At 40.9% G+C, this 15,486-nt stretch overlaps 1 protein-coding gene across 5 annotated transcripts; it reads left to right on the forward strand.

The window, feature by feature from the left end:
• Positions 1–5,346: 5,346 nt before the first annotated feature.
• Positions 5,347–15,042, forward strand: bicral (BRD4 interacting chromatin remodeling complex associated protein like). 5 transcript variants are annotated; one of them, XM_023949447.1, is made up of 12 exons: positions 5,361–5,451; positions 7,257–7,330; positions 7,495–7,540; positions 7,837–7,885; positions 7,982–8,047; positions 9,136–10,374; positions 10,447–10,512; positions 10,603–10,649; positions 10,753–10,898; positions 10,998–11,092; positions 12,370–12,472; positions 12,569–15,042. In XM_023949447.1, the coding sequence occupies exons 3-12, from the start codon at positions 7,500–7,502 to the stop codon at positions 13,078–13,080; spliced, it is 2,364 nt and encodes a 787-aa protein (XP_023805215.1). In that variant the 5' UTR covers positions 5,361–5,451; positions 7,257–7,330; positions 7,495–7,499; the 3' UTR covers positions 13,081–15,042. The 5 variants fall into 5 exon arrangements, with proteins under 5 accessions (XP_023805217.1, XP_023805215.1, XP_023805213.1 ...); XM_023949449.1 differs by lacking the exon at positions 7,257–7,330 and having other exon boundaries at positions 5,347–5,451; XM_023949445.1 differs by having other exon boundaries at positions 7,257–7,540.
• The last annotated feature ends 444 nt before the right edge of the window (positions 15,043–15,486 follow it).

Raw genomic sequence — 15,486 nt, forward strand, 5'->3', positions numbered from 1 at the left:
TGTACTTTATTCTTTGAGTCTGAGCTTTTAAATATAGTAAATTATTCTCTTCAGACAGGTGTCTTCCCTGCTGCCTTTAAAACGGCAGTGGTGAGGCCTCTTCTGAAGAAGAGTAATTTAGATCCAAACAACTATAACAATTATCGTCCAGTATCCAACTTGCCATTTTTAAGTAAAATGGTTGAAAAAACTGTTTTAATCCAATTTAATGAGTTTTTAAATAGAAATAACATATTTGAAAAATATCAATCTGGTTTTAGGACAAACCACAGCACAGAGACGGCCCTTGTTAAAATAGTCAATGATATTAGATGTAACCTGGATTGTCAGAAACTCTCAGTTCTGGTACTACTGGATCTCAGTGCTGCTTTCGACACTGTAGATCACAGTATTTTACTCAACAGACTGAGAGGTTTGGGCATCTCTGGTACCGTACTAAAGTGGTTTTATTCCTATCTCACAGATCGAAGTTTTTACGTAAGTATGGATACTTGCTCCTCAAGGGTCTTCGACATCAACTGTGGGGTCCCCCAAGGTTCAATTTTAGGCCCACTACTTTTTAATCTATATATGTTGCCACTGGGGGACGTCATCAGGAGGCATGGCGTTTGTTTCCACAGCTATGCTGATGACACTCAACTCTACATCGCTGTGTCTCCTGATGACGAAGAGTCGGTCAACACACTCTTAAAATGCATTTTAGACATTGAGTCATGGATGGCAGAGAACTTCCTACAGCTAAACCAGGACAAAACAGAGGTTTTAGTGATCGGTTCTGAAGACAAGAGAGAGATAGTTTTATCTAAACTAAAGAATTACAAAACTTCTCAGTGTGTGAGAAACCTGGGTGTCATTTTTGACTCTGAGATGACTTTTATCCCACAAATTAAAAATATCACAAAAACAGGATTTTATCATCTAAAAAATATAGCCAGAGTCCGCCCGTTTCTCTCTCTTGCCAGTACAGAGGTGCTAATGCATGCTTTTATTACCAGCAGATTAGATTATTGTAATGCCCTGCTCTCTGGTCTTCCCAGAACAAGAATATCAAATCTTCAACTGCTGCAAAATTCAGCAGCACGCGTGTTGACGAGGACCAGGGGGCGGGAACACATTACACCAGTTTTAAGATCGCTGCATTGGCTCCCTGTGCAATTCAGAATTGATTTTAAAGTTCTTTTATTGGTTTACAAATGTTTTTATGGTCTCGGGCCTTCATATTTATCTGACATGATTTTAAAGTATGAGCCCTCGCGGACCCTGAGGTCCTCTGATACAGGCCTTTTGGTTATTCCAAAAGTAAGAACAAAAACATACGACGAGGCCTCATTCAGTTTTTACGGACCTCGCCTGTGGAACAGCCTCCCAGAGAGCCTAAGGGCCGCAGAGACTGTTCATGTTTTTAAAGGAAGGCTTAAGACCTACCTTTTTAATTTAGCTTTTAGTTGAATTTTAGGATTTTAATTTTTTTTTTTTAAATATTTTAATTATTTATTTATTTTTCTTTTAACTAGTTTTATATGTGTATGTAAATACATTTATTTATCCTATTAATTTTTAAGTCGCTCTTACTATTTCATATGCCTATTAAGGTTCATGTAATTATTTGTTTTTTGTCCATGTTTTATACATATTTTAATTTTATTCCTTTTACATTTTATTACACTCCAGTGTTTTCCTCTGAGGGAACCTCCACATCAGTGACTGACCCTTCTCAGTGAGCGGGGACGCTGCAGTGGGGTCTCCTGGGTCTGACTCTTTTGATCGGATCTGGGGGGTTCTGTGGTAGTGTTCTCCGTGAACTTGGGTTGGGGGGTCGCTGGTGTGGACATGTCCCCAAAATATCGTTTCCCCACTTCAGGACAAAGCCTGGTCTCTACATTCTATCATTTTATCACTTTTTTAATTTATTTATTCATTTATTTATTTATTTATTGATGTGTGTGTGTGTGTGGGTGTGTGTGTGTGTGTGTGTGTGTTTTTGCGGGGGGGGGGGGGGTTGTCGCACGGTTTGTCTTGTCATCTTGTTTTTAAATTTTATTGTATTTTATGCACAGCACTTTGAGTGACATATGTTGTTGAAAAAGTGCTATGTAAATAAAGGTTGATTTGATTTGATTTGATTTGATTCCCACAATAAAATTACAAAGACAAAATAATACAACACGCAAACCATTTTTGTGACAGTAAAAGGTGAACAGATAGATGAAAAATAATAGATTTGACTACATTTGTGGAATTAATTGTGCAATTACATTTTCCGACTCAAAGTTAATTGGAATAGTCCAACAAAAATTATGCATTTTTTCTTTGCAGTCCATTCCCTTTTTTCTTGAAAAAGAAAAAATGTTTTATTTAAAAAAATACCATTCTAAAGTTTTGTTTTTGCACTTTAAGTTTTTGGTAGAAAAAACCCAAGTGCTGGCACTTAAGAAGAAACTTTTAGAAAATATACTAGACTACAAAGCCAAAATTGTTACGTATTGTTTTCTGTTTTATTACTAAACTCGGAAATTTTATTTTAAATGATCCAATATTAACAATTGCCAATATAAGTATTTGTCAGTATTTGACAGAACATTAAAAAAAAAGGAGTGAAATGTAATCCCTCATGTTTTTACAATGTATCCATACCAAAAAAAAAAAACCATCCAACCGTATTGTAACTGTATCTAAAATGTATTACTACTGAAAAATTAGTGCTGGTTAAACCTGTTTGTAGTCCAAAACCTGTGAAATAGAATAAAATCTAAGTATCTTTGCTTAGACTCCTGCCCTACGTGACACTGTCCTGGAAGAGCAGAAGAAGATGGATGGATGGATGGATGGATGGATGGATGGATGGAAGGATGGATGGAAGGATGGATGGATGGATGGAAGGATGGATGGATGGATGGATGGAAGGATGGATGGATGGATGGATGGATGGATGGATGGATGGATGGATGGATGGATGGATGAATGAACTGGAAAAAAAAATAAGAAAACATACAGAATAAAAAGGAACATTTCTTTCTTTTTGGCCAGAATTTCTATACTACTGTCTATAATAAATGAGAATGCACATTATGGGATTTTAATAATTTTCAGTACATTTTTTAGATACATGTGAGCTGAAACTGATACGACTGTCCTGTTTTAAAGTCAAAACAACCTTTTTATCATCAAATTTATGCTGTTCACCATCATAGATGTCAATGCAGCTTTACCAATGCTGCAGCAAGTTTTTGTCTGTCGTCAAACCCTCAAAAACACTTCCAGGATCCAAACTAGATTAAGTGTGTTGCAGTCTCACAGATGCATTCATTTTGATTGTATGATCTAAGCTTGACTAAATCAGCAAAACATTTTTGCAGTAATAATTATACTGGCTGATTCCAGCAGAAATTACTTCTAACTCTTTGATGCCATTATCTCTGGATACCAATCATTGTGCATCCCTGGAACAAAAACGTTAGAAAAAAAAATAATGATTAATAAACACAACCTGTTGGAGCCAAGAGAGTGAACTACTTTTTCCTAATAATTCAACTAAAAATGATTACGTACTATGGTTCAGTTCAAACCTTGATGTTTGGGTTACCATCTTGTCTTGGTTCGATATATGATTTGTATATTGCAAAACAAAAGTATTCTTTTAATTTGCTCATAAGCAAATAACATAGAGAAAAAAAAGGTTTTAATTGGCTTAAACTAAGCATGGTGGAATTTAATAAAACAATAAATATTAAATCTTTCCAAAATTCAGCATACCACCTGTTAGACACTTTTAACGTAAATCTAGGCTCTGTCTGAATTCCTTTCATACTCACTACAAAGTGCACTATAGTGTATGCGCCCTTTTGTAGTGCTGTCCAAAGCTGTGACCATGTCGAAATTCTACAACTACTACAAAACTATGTAAAGCGGGACAGTGTAGTGCCTTTGACTTTAAAAGTACTTTGTACACCATGCTCATATATATATATATTTCATTTTTTTCATTCATTTTGTCCCCTTCGAGCTCACTGGGCTGCTGGAGCCTATCCCAGCCACTTGTGGGCGAAGGCAGGGGACACCCTGGACTGTTCGCCAGTCTGTCGCAGGGCCACAATCACACATTCACTCTCACACCTAGGGACAATTTAGAGTTTCCAATTAACCTATGAAGCATATTTTTGGACAGTGGGAGGAAGCTGGAGTCCCCGGAGAGGGCCCACCATGCACGGGGAGAACGTGCAAACTCCACATGCCCCCCCATTGATGTTCTGTTGTGGGTCCCCCAGCCGGGAATTGAACCGTGGGCCTTCTTGCTAACCACTGCGCCACCGTGCAGCCCTATATATATTTTTAAACAATATATATCTATATTTTTAAACACCAATTTCACGAAGTGAAAATCTAATTAATATGAGCGTTTTATGATGACTATTAATGAATACCCTGTGTTCAGATGGAAACATTGATGGTTTATAAAGAAAAAAACATTTAAATACATTTGTTTTTGCAAAAATTGTTAAACGCAATGAATTGTGGTCTATTTTCTCCAATCTAGTGAGCATCGATGCCTACTGGTCTTTCGCAGAGACTTCTGGGAAATTTTTAGGGCACTCAATTTTGGAATTGTAAATTCGGACCATATACTGTAACGGACGGATCGTAGTATGACGTCACCCATAGAAAATGCCTTACCTCCAGCCCTCGGGAAATGAGGCCAAATCCCTCACCATTGCTTCCTGTTACAGGTGCAGCCGCCATGTTGAAACCAATCCACAGTGATTGAATTCTGAAGGAAATTCTGAAGTGAAGGAATTCTGATCCAACCCCTGTAATTCCAATATCCAGGGCCCTGGATATTTCCTATAAGTCTCTGCGAAAAACCAGTGTGGATCAAAGCTCAATCGATTGGCAGACATAGGCCACAATGCATTGTGTTTGAAGAATATTTTGTAAAAATACTTTATTTTTTATACTTATTTATAACCATCCAAGTTTGTGTGTGTGTGTGTGTGTGTATGTATATATATATATATATATATATATATATATATAATTCATATAATAATATAATTCATGTGATCAAGTATGTTTTTAGTGTTTTCAATATATAACTCCAAACTAAGCAACACAAAAAAATGCTAACACTATTACAGCACTGTCTTACAGTCAAATTTTAATATCTGAGCAACGTCAAGGTGTTGTAAACCCAGTTCCGCCCTCTACTGTTAAGTTATAGATAGCTCTTAACGATAGTTTTTTTTTTGTTTTTAAATAATTGTGATTTTTTTTTTTAGATAATCAATATTAATATCAAACTGTGACTTTCCCAGTGTCCTGTCCATATGTGTGTATTTTCCATTCATATCTATGCGGTGGTTGAGCCACAGGGATTTGGTTGTGTGCACTACCCCCAACGACCCGTGCGGTGATGGCGAGGAAACCCCGTTGACAAGACACTGCTTTTTCATGACGGTGAGTTCCCCTTTGAGTGTATTATAATTTTGTGATAAAAATTTCAAGGAAAAAGCACACACAAGCTCCTTCCTCCCTTCCTTCAGGGAGGGAAGAGAGTTTGAGCGGGGAGAAAAATCTATCCGAGACAGAACAGGGACAGTGAGAAAAATATATGAGTGGGAGAGGGAGAAGGAGGAGGAGGAGAAGGAGGGGGGAGCAAATTAAAAGTTGCCAAATGGAGATATTGGGTTTCAAGAGGAGTGAGACAGGAGTAAAGGGTTTGCCTATTTGAGTCGTCTTTATGTTATGCTAATCGGGATAAATATTTATAGCTCGACGCGGTTCAGTCTTAGCTTTTTCGAAGGAATGGAGCCTGCGTTTTCGAAATAGGCGTCGTCGACACTGCGGCTAGCTAACCAAAGCAACAAGAATAGGCCGACGGTTTTACTGCAAAATGTGGCGTCCAGCCTGGAGAGCAGTCCAAGTGGGACGTGGACTGGCTCAACTTCACCGTCCAGATTTAAAGCTTTCGGTTCGGCATGTCGATACAAATGTGACGTTTTTCGTGTTGGCAGATGAGCCTCATCGAGGACAAATGAAAGCCTCCCCAACAGAGGAAGAAGGAGCACGTCAGCGGCGACGGGCGTTTTATGCAGCTTGAATGCGATTACCATTCTGGCGAATCCGTCTATTTTGGGACATTAAACTTGCGAGCTCCGAACACTAACAAGTTGTGAAATCCTGCAGTCGAAGCGTGTCTTTTCTCGTCGCAAAATGGAAGCTAAATGTGAATCTTTTAGACCGTGACTTGGAGCATTAAACTGGATAAACGTGTTTAAATGTGTCGAGTTAACCAGTGGTCTTGTTGAGGGGATAGTTGTAGGTTAGTCATAATTGTGTCTTATTATTGTCAGTCAAATTTGCACCTCCGCCTAGCTTCATTTTTATTATAGCACGCTTAAGTAGAATGTTAACTACAGTACTACATAAACTGTTTTTTTTTATATCGTTGTAAAGGCGTTTAAGAAATAAAAATACCCGTATTTTGTTTGCTAGTTTTTGGTAGAAAGGCCGACAATGGGTTGGTCCTTTTTAAACATTTAACCCGTTCGCAATAACTATTCGTCGTCTTTTTTCGTGTCAGTCACCAACTAAATGATTTTTAAGGAATATTTCAATAAATATCTTTTAACTTTAGACCCCCCCCTCTGTCGTCTAGACTCAAAGTAGTCGAAGGAAACAGCTTTTAGTGCAACACCCCACTCAGTCTTTGTTCTCCTCATTCAAAGATGGCGGCTGCCCGTGGTTCAGCTGCAGAAGCAGCCCATGGCGTGGTAACAGCCATTTTGTAGCACTGCAGTTGTTTCACACGCAAATCACACCAAGAACAATTTGTCTGGAGTTCTGTATGATTTTAAATATAAACGTGTAACCTTTTAGTGTCAGACAAATATCCCAACTTAACTAAGCTGCTTTTAAAATATTTAAACAGTTAGTGGTTCTGCATTTAAGAAATATATATATATATTTCCTGCCCTCTTTATGTGTAAGTATGGCTGCAAAGTTGGAGCATAAAGCTTTTCAATGTAGCAAAAAGCTAAATGAGTAAAAGTGACTTATTTAAACCCTAAAAGGCCATTTTCACTGTACATAAACACAACTTTGTGTGGGACAGACATGGCTACTGAGGGGGAAGTTTGTCTGCAGCAGTTGTAGGAGGGGTTGAATACCGCCCTGTCCTTCACTTGTGTACTGAATAACAAATGTTGCTTTCCACACCCCTTCCTTCACCCACTCACCTTTCCGTGTCTCACACAACACAGTGTCTCCCCCTGCAGCCCTGCCTGTCACATAGAGGCTGTTAAATGACTGAATCCATGCTTCCTTCTGGAAATCTGTGAGTTAGATCTCACACAGACACAAACATATTCATGCTAAAACCCTGCAGCTTAAACAGCCCAAACCTGTTGTCAAAAGTTGAATACTTCTCATACTTCCTGTCACACAAACCCAGCATATTCACCCATCCATATCTTCTACCGTCCCTGCGTACTGTTTCAGGTGTCATGGATGATGACGATGATCGCCGTCTTCTGGATATTTTAGGGTAAAATAAATTCTCACATACCTGTAATGAACTTTTATTTCCACGCCACACTTCTCTGAATTACTGCATTAAAGGTGTTGACAATAAACAATGCCTTCATGACCATGTTGGGTGATTTGTATATCACTGTAAGCTACTAAAATGTAAGAGCCTGTCTTTCAATTTGAAGTCAAATAATGTATAAGGCCATGCTAGTATTTTCCTAAGAGGCAAATTCAGACATTTCTAAAGCTATGTGAAATGTAAATATGGTTTATTCTTACTGATTGGCTCCTAAATGTCTCCTTTTTTTACAGAGATGTTGATGCACTTAATGATTATCTCCATGGTGACAACAGCAAGACTGTGAGTGGTGTCCAAATATTCTTTTTCATCAGATATACAACTGATGTGCACATACTTGAGGATTGACTGACTTTCTATTATTATTATTTTTAACAGATTGAAGAGGATGACGTGACAAATGCAGCTTATGGGTCAGACGGGTCGTTCTTTGGTAACGACACAGTGAGTATAGTCCGGTGCTGCTGTGACGTCACTCCAAAAGCTATCTTGAAGTTCTTTAGTCTCCCATAACAACTTTTTTTAATTTTATTTAAATGTTCCCAGTGGTGTTTTAATTATGATTATGACGTTTTTAACCAAAATCCCACAGCCTAAATGTCTTAAAAAGCCATATATCATGTTTATATTTAGCTACTGTTTCCAAAACATCTACATGGGTGTGGCTTTTGGTGCTGAGCTAACTAGCTCCGCCCTCAATCCCCCCTTTCTGATGATGACAGCTGTGTCTTGGATGAGTGAAGAGCTTGACACAAGGGGCCTAACGCAATTTGTGCGGCAGAGGCGGCCAGTTTCTATGTTAAGTCCATGGTACATATGCGATCTGAGGTCCTACAGTGCAATTTAAGTGACAGCCATGGCACAAAGGTGACCAATAAGTGAAGAGATCTTTAGTCACATGGTTTTGTTTACAAGCTTTAGTCCGTAACTAGAAAATCCCCTTGAGGGCAGTCTGAATACGGATCAAATGCAAGGTTCAGGACCTGATCTGGACCAAATTAAGCGGACTAGGTCCGGACCAATGGATTTTTCCAGTCTGAATGCTTTAAACAACTTGCATAAAAAGTATAGCTTATGTAGAACTAAAATGTATTGCGTAATTTCAATTTTTAAAACATAAAGTTAGATTCTGAAATAAAATATTTGTCAAGTCTTCATTGGTGTGTTGCACCTAACTAGATCTTTTAAGATCTCCAAGTACTTTCGACATAGCTGATATTTTTATTAGGATCCTTAAAGAACATATTTTAACATACTTACTTGTCTAGTTCTTATTAAATACATAGCTCCTTTTTTGCTAATCAATAAGTCTTCTGTGTGCCCATAACTGTAATTAAGTTGTGGTGTACCTCAAGGATCAAATCTCATGCCCCTTATATTTACATTTTTATTGCTTCATTTAAGTTTTATAAAAACCACTTCCTTCCAAATATACACAGATACACATTTAAAAGACTATAAAACCAAAACATAAGCTTTCATTGTATTATGTTTTAGCCTAAAGATGTCTTCTTTCTTTTTGTGGCATTCAGGCCGGCTCTAAGGATGGCTCCTCTTCAATGGATGACTTTGGCGAAGACTCTGGTGAGGCAGGCCTCCAGCTCTCCGGCAATCTTTCCTTCATTGAAAATGAACTGGAGACTGGGAACTCCCTTGATGGGGTTGATCTTGAGGGTGAAGACCAACCCTTCGACATTCTCCAGAAGTCTCTGTTGGAGGCAGACATCACAGAGCAGACGCTGGCCCAGGAGGCCTTGCTGGACTCTCAGCCCGCTCCCACCCTTGTGCAAGCTCCCATTTCCTTTCCCTCCCAGCTGGTCTCTGGGAATTATGGGGGCGGGGTGGGGGTCGTCACAACAGGTACTGCTGCGTTTCCAGCAGGACAGGTACTGCAAGGAATGTCCTCACTGCCCAACGGATCTGCTCAGCATATACAGGTGCTGGGCTCGTTTGGAACCGGTGGTGGCGTGATGACTCTGAATAGCATGGAACGGACTCCACAGATTGTGTTAAGGCCAGGAGTGCCAGGAGCTTCAACAGGGACTGTGACGGGGGGTCAGGTGTTTGCCCCTACCCAGGGGCAGGCAAATCAAGTTGGTTTACCTGTCAAAAATATTCCTCTTCAGAACATCATTATTCAGAGAGGGCCTGGAGGAACCCAGACTGTTGTCAGGCCAATTCAGCCTAAACCGACTCAAGCAAGTGCTCAGACGGTCTACAGCCTCGGCCTTCAGCCTGCACCCACCTCTGTGGCTAATGTAAACACTAATAGTGCTGCTGGGGTACAGTATGCCACCAATGGCCCCATTGTGGTGCAGCAGCAAATGGAACAGCAACAGGTTGCTGCTCAGACAAACCTAACACCTGGGCAGTTTCTGGTGCCCAGTTCACTGCCGCTCCCTCAGTCCAGCAGCATCCAAAATGGCCCCGTCGACCCCAACAATCAGAACACAGTGCAGATCGTGTCAGCTCACAACTTCAGCGCACCAGGAGCTCCACTCATTCTCAATAAGGCAGTCGTAAGTGCCAGTCCGATCGGAGGGACTGTTACTCAGACCTGGAGTGGAGTTTCTTGCGCCAGCACCACCCCAGTGCAGACGTCGTGCACACCTGGACGGCTGACTTTGATTGGTCCGGCCACAGCAGGGATCGCTGGCCATGGCCAAACAGCAAGTTGTGCCGTCCAGCGCCTTCTAGTGACTCAAACTCCGAACTCCTCTTCTTTGTCCCCTTTACCTGGCAACACAACACAGGAACAAGACTACAGACAGGTAAGCCGTGTCTCAATGTTCTCTTTTGTTGCCAATAAACTCCTGCCCGACCAACGAGACTTTATTTTTCAGAACTTTTCATCAACTTTATCAAAGCAGACACAACTCAGCAATATCCATGGTACACAAAACTCTGAGGTACATTTTTTATGTACTCTTTCCTATTTTGAGTAACAAAATATTTAAAAAAAGTCCGTGATAGATGATAGTTATGGTTTTCATTCACAGATATATGCACAAAAGAGGACTGTTCCTCCATCCACAAGGGGAGAAATGTGAGTTTTCTTGGTTTTATTTGATTCTTTTTGGGTGGCCTAAAAACTTTAATTCTGGTTCAGTTTTAGACCAAGTTTGTCTTTCTTTTCTTACTGTTTAAAGACTCTTACAACAGTTGAGGAAAGATCACATTGGAGTTCAGAACCCCGAACGGCGCAAGTTCACCTCGATTGATGACGCCCTGCTCAGACTCCTCTCCTACCATGTTCTCCAGGGGGCCCCGCCCAGCCAGGATGAGTTCACTCAAGGTACAGATTCAAAGCAGTTGACCCGACAGGGAGGCAGATTCCAAATGGGATTTGACAGGGTAACGTTTAACTGAAATATTGTTTTGCCTCTGAATCCAGTGGATGAGGAGTTTGAGGCTGTTGCATCTCAGGTACTGAAGAGGACCCAGGCCATGGTTAACAAATACAGACGACTACTAATAGTAGAAGCAGAGGTATGGGATTGAAGTCCTTGGGTTTTTTATGGTACTCCAAAGATTGTAAACGTTTTGGGATAAATTTTTTTGGTTTGGTTTATTGGTTTAGTTTGCCATTTGCCATATAAACAAATAACCAATAGAATAATTTGCTGTTCAGAGTAGTTAGTTCTCCATTAAAACAATCGCCAATCCTCTTTTGATCTTTTGTAAAAGCGTTCCTATTGGTCCCTTAATGATATTTGTTCTGTTTTTAGGAAGTAAAAAAAACACCCTGCGGGTGGGACTGTTGGCATGGGGCGACCCCGCTCGCCTTCCCCTCCCCGCTGAGAGCTTGGACAGGGAGCAAACCGATAAAAATGTTCAACCTTTAACCAAATATTTGAAAACGAACATGAAGCTAAAGAGTAACCCTTCATCACATGCTACCAAAATGCTTTAAAGTTAAGCAGAAAAAGTCTTCACTCTAAAAAACAAACAGTGGATTTAAGATGTTTTTAACATTTTCTTGTAACCTTTTTCTGATGATGGAGGACAAATTTAATTTAATTTCTGAGCAGATGAAAAATACCTTTGAAAAGAAAATACAAATGGGCGGGTCACACTGCAGACAAATAGATCCATGTACGTCTTTGTTTTCCTCGACTGAGCTGGAATCTGGCTCATAACTGTACATCTGGATAGCTCCAATACTGCTCATTTTTGATTGCACCGATGATGTCAGGTTGGGGGTGTGAGGGGGTGTAAGCTAGCAGGAGAGAGTGTAAACCCAGAGCTCTCGGTAACAGAGAGGGATAGGGGGGGCTGAGTTGCTCAAAGCCAACAGTCGTGCCTAAAACTCAAATTTTAAATAACTACCATGTCCTAGAAAACAACACAGATGTTTTGATTTTTGCAAAATCATCCTAAATATATGTGCATACGTGGGTTTTCTCCGGAGACTCCGGCTTCCTCCCACCGTCCAAAAATATGCTTCATAGGTTAGTTAAGTAATCGAAATTGTCCCTAGGTGTGAATGTGAGAGTGCGTGGGTGATTGTGGACACTCCATCCTGCGACAGACTGGTGAACAGTCCAGGGTGTCCCCTGCCTTCGCCCACAAGTGGCTGGGATAGGCTCCAGCAGCCCCGTAAGGGACAAAACGGAAGAAGATGAATGAATAATCTTAAATAAAAGACTAATTTTAAAGTCTTCTAAAATAGAGAAAAAGAGAGACTTCAAGTCTGATTAGACATTGATTTTTCTTTGGGAACTATAAAACTCCCCCATGTTTAAGGGCGGTTCTTGTTCCTGCAGAATTCCAGTCCATCGTCAGAAATAGTGATGATTGACAGGACCTTCAACCAAGAGGAACGCGGCAACCTGTCACAGGACAAGCGCATGGTGCTCGTGGATCCAGGTATAACACGGAACCAAATGCAGCCCAATTAAATCTATCTTTGTTTTGTTGATTTTTTGTTTTGTTTTTTGTGCTGTTATCTTTCATGGCTCCCAGATTCCTTCCTTGAAGAGTTCTGTTGTGGGACGAAATCCAAACTTTTCAAGGACCCCTCACCCTCTACGCCAGCAACCAGCTGTAACTGGGATCAATCAGAACGAGGCTCGGTGGAGCCGTCATACAGGACAGACTCTCAGTCGGGGTTTGGAGACCCGGGAGGGGGTGGAGATGGAGGATCAGGCTCGAGCCCAAGACTCCACTCCCCGTCAGAAAGCAGGAGGATGTTGGATCTGAAGAGATCCCAACAGGACGTTGGGTCCAGCGGCAGCGCCAGCAACTGCCTGATCACTGCAAACAGTCACCACCACGGTAAAGTATCGCACTTGACTCCAGCAGGAGGACAGACTCACTACCAGCTGCCGCAGAAGCTGTCCCCCCACCCCGCCCAGCCGCAGTACTCGCCGCCGCTGGCCTCGCCGCCGCTGGCCTCGCCGCCGCTGGCCTCGCCGCCTCACCCCGAAACGGACTCTGCTTTGGAGGCAGCAGTCAACAGCATCCTGGAATGTTAAGACCTTCATATCTGACGTTTGATTGGAGCTTGTTTGTGTTTTTCGGTCAAACTCCTGTGTGAAGGCAGGGTTTGCCCCCACCCCATCCCCCTTCAGCCCCGCTTGCCATGGTTTCGATATGCAGCCATGTAGCACCTGCGTTCTGAAGGATTTGGAGGCATTTTTGCCCAAGTGGGCAAATCCTCACGGTGAAGACGGGCACTTACCTATAAAGATCCGGGAATGTGTGCAATGCAGTGCATTTATAAATGTTTCTTTTTTAGATTTTATTTTAAAGCAGTAGGTTCTGCAAAAGTCCTGTATGCAAGTGTTCCCCCCTTCACGCACCACCTCAGTGTGTCCGTCTGTCTTTGCCCCGCCACAGGGAGGATGACGCGGAGGAGGGGGGGCTCTGTGCCTAATAATACATGGAAGTGTTTACATGCTGAAAGTTCTACACACTCTTTTCCCTCCTGCATCACGGGTGCGTTCAGTAGACCTGTGACATTTTTTCCAAGTTCATGCAGATAAATTGCACTAAGGAGAGCGCCGTTTTAGCGCCGTTTCATGAGAAACAGGCCTTTGGTGGGAGGGGCATCACAGAATGTGAACGGAGCAGAACCAAAATCTTTTAGAACCAACCTGTCAGACATTCTCCTCTGCTTTTTGTTTTGTTTTTTTGTTGCAGCAGTTTTTTTTTTTATATCTCGATGGCGTGAAAAACCTGCGGTACAGACAAATCTGTGGCGTTTCTCTTCTTACTTCCTTTGCAAGTGTCTGCACGGTTAAATCCTCAGATTGAGGAAGATTAATGAAATGAATCTTTTTTTCTTCATTTTTAGAAGTGACATTAAAGGGAAAAAAAGTCATTTGGTTTGTGGTGATGCGTTACATTTGTTCATTCGCTCACAGAGGGTCACCGATTGTACATATGTCTGTCTGCCTTCTGCATACTTTTATGCATTATTCCTGTGCTTATCTATGCTTTATAAATCTATAATTGGGTTCTGTCAGTTTGTTCCTTATACTGGTATTTTTTATTTTATTTTGGAGTCCAAACATTTCTCACTTTTTTTCCACAGCAGCAAAAACCAAAATCCTCAAAAGAAAGTGCAGTTTAGTCCAGATTAACCTCAGAAATGAGAAATATGACTTGTTCCATGGATCTGTATTCTCTGTGTTTCAAGTGGTTTCTAAAGGAAAAAAACGCAGATCTGAACATATCTATCATAAATCTGCACTATGATAAAATGAAGAAATTGTGTTTTTTTTTTTACTCCTCACTGGACCAAAGGTTCACTTTAATCTATGAAACCAGCCTGAGGTGGATTCTGCAGACTTTCACATTTCTGTTTGCTGATTGGCTACATTTGTAGACTGACCGCCTTTGAAAGTGGCGATCTGTTCTTTTCTAGTTTCTTTTATTCTGAAAGTGCCAGTGGCCGTCACAGCCCGCCTGTATCTCGCCTCAAACGCGGTTTGACCAGCGGCCAGTAACCGCAGAGGAAGCCAGGCTCTCTGCTTTAAAAGTCAAACACTTGAGGGTCCGCCGATGTTCCATCGCCCGCTACAAGATGTTGTGCCTCAGTAGCACTTAGGTCGTGCGCTTGTATGACGCCGCGTGATTTGGATGCATATCTCGGCCTCCAGGTTCTGGTAGGAACACGCCGTGCTTTCTCTATACTGTCTGTTCTGCAGATATTTCTTTTCTGCACCCATTTTCACTGTTGTTTATATGGTTTGTGAAGTTTATTGTTTTGCATAAAAAATGAAAAGTTACACACAAAATATTTATAATTTTTGTATTGACTAAAAAGAAAAAAAGGTTGTTTAAGGAAAACTTAGGAAAATGGAAATTATTTTTATTGTGTTGGCTGAATGGCAATGCCAAGAAAATAGTTTGAAAAATGTCGTGTCATTTGCTGACGTGTTCACTACAAAGGCGAGAACAGTCGACAATAAAAGTCATTTTAAGTATTTTAAGTGTGTTCTTATTTTGCTTTCTTTCACTAAGCAAATCCATTTGCACAATCAGCAAGTCCTCCAAATTTGGCACTGAGGAATGGAATAAAAACCGGTTTATCACAGATACTGATGACATCAGACTTTCTGTTTTCCTTCTGAAGGAAGCAGCTAAAGTTTTATTTGATCAGTTTGATCTTCTGGCTCACATAAATACTCAAGATGCCAGAAACAAAGGAGAGCTGAGAAAATGAGCAGAATGGGAGCTGGACTTCCTCATAAGTTCCTGTAATACAACACAACAGTGGCCTCTAGTGGACTACAATAATCCATTTTTGCAACATTTAAAAAACGGCTTTTATGACCATTATGTACCAGGTTCTCACCATCACTGCTACCTTAATTTTCCATGACAATTTACCAAATTCACGGAGAGATTTCTATGTGTAACCCTTGTGCTATCTT

The sequence above is a fragment of the Oryzias latipes genome, chromosome 19, assembly GCF_002234675.1.
Source record: "Oryzias latipes chromosome 19, ASM223467v1".
NCBI classification, from domain to species: Eukaryota; Metazoa; Chordata; class Actinopteri; order Beloniformes; family Adrianichthyidae; genus Oryzias; species Oryzias latipes.

Excerpts from the sequence above, each read along its gene's own strand:
- bicral (XM_023949445.1), top strand. The coding sequence starts at position 7,365 with ATGCTAAAACCCTGCAGCTTAAACAGCCCAAACCTGTTGTCAAAAGTT. Across the intron at positions 10,513-10,602 it reads ATGGTACACAAAACTCTGAG|ATATATGCACAAAAGAGGAC; the intron begins GTACATTTTTTA and ends TTTCATTCACAG. Across the intron at positions 10,650-10,752 it reads CCATCCACAAGGGGAGAAAT|ACTCTTACAACAGTTGAGGA; the intron begins GTGAGTTTTCTT and ends TACTGTTTAAAG.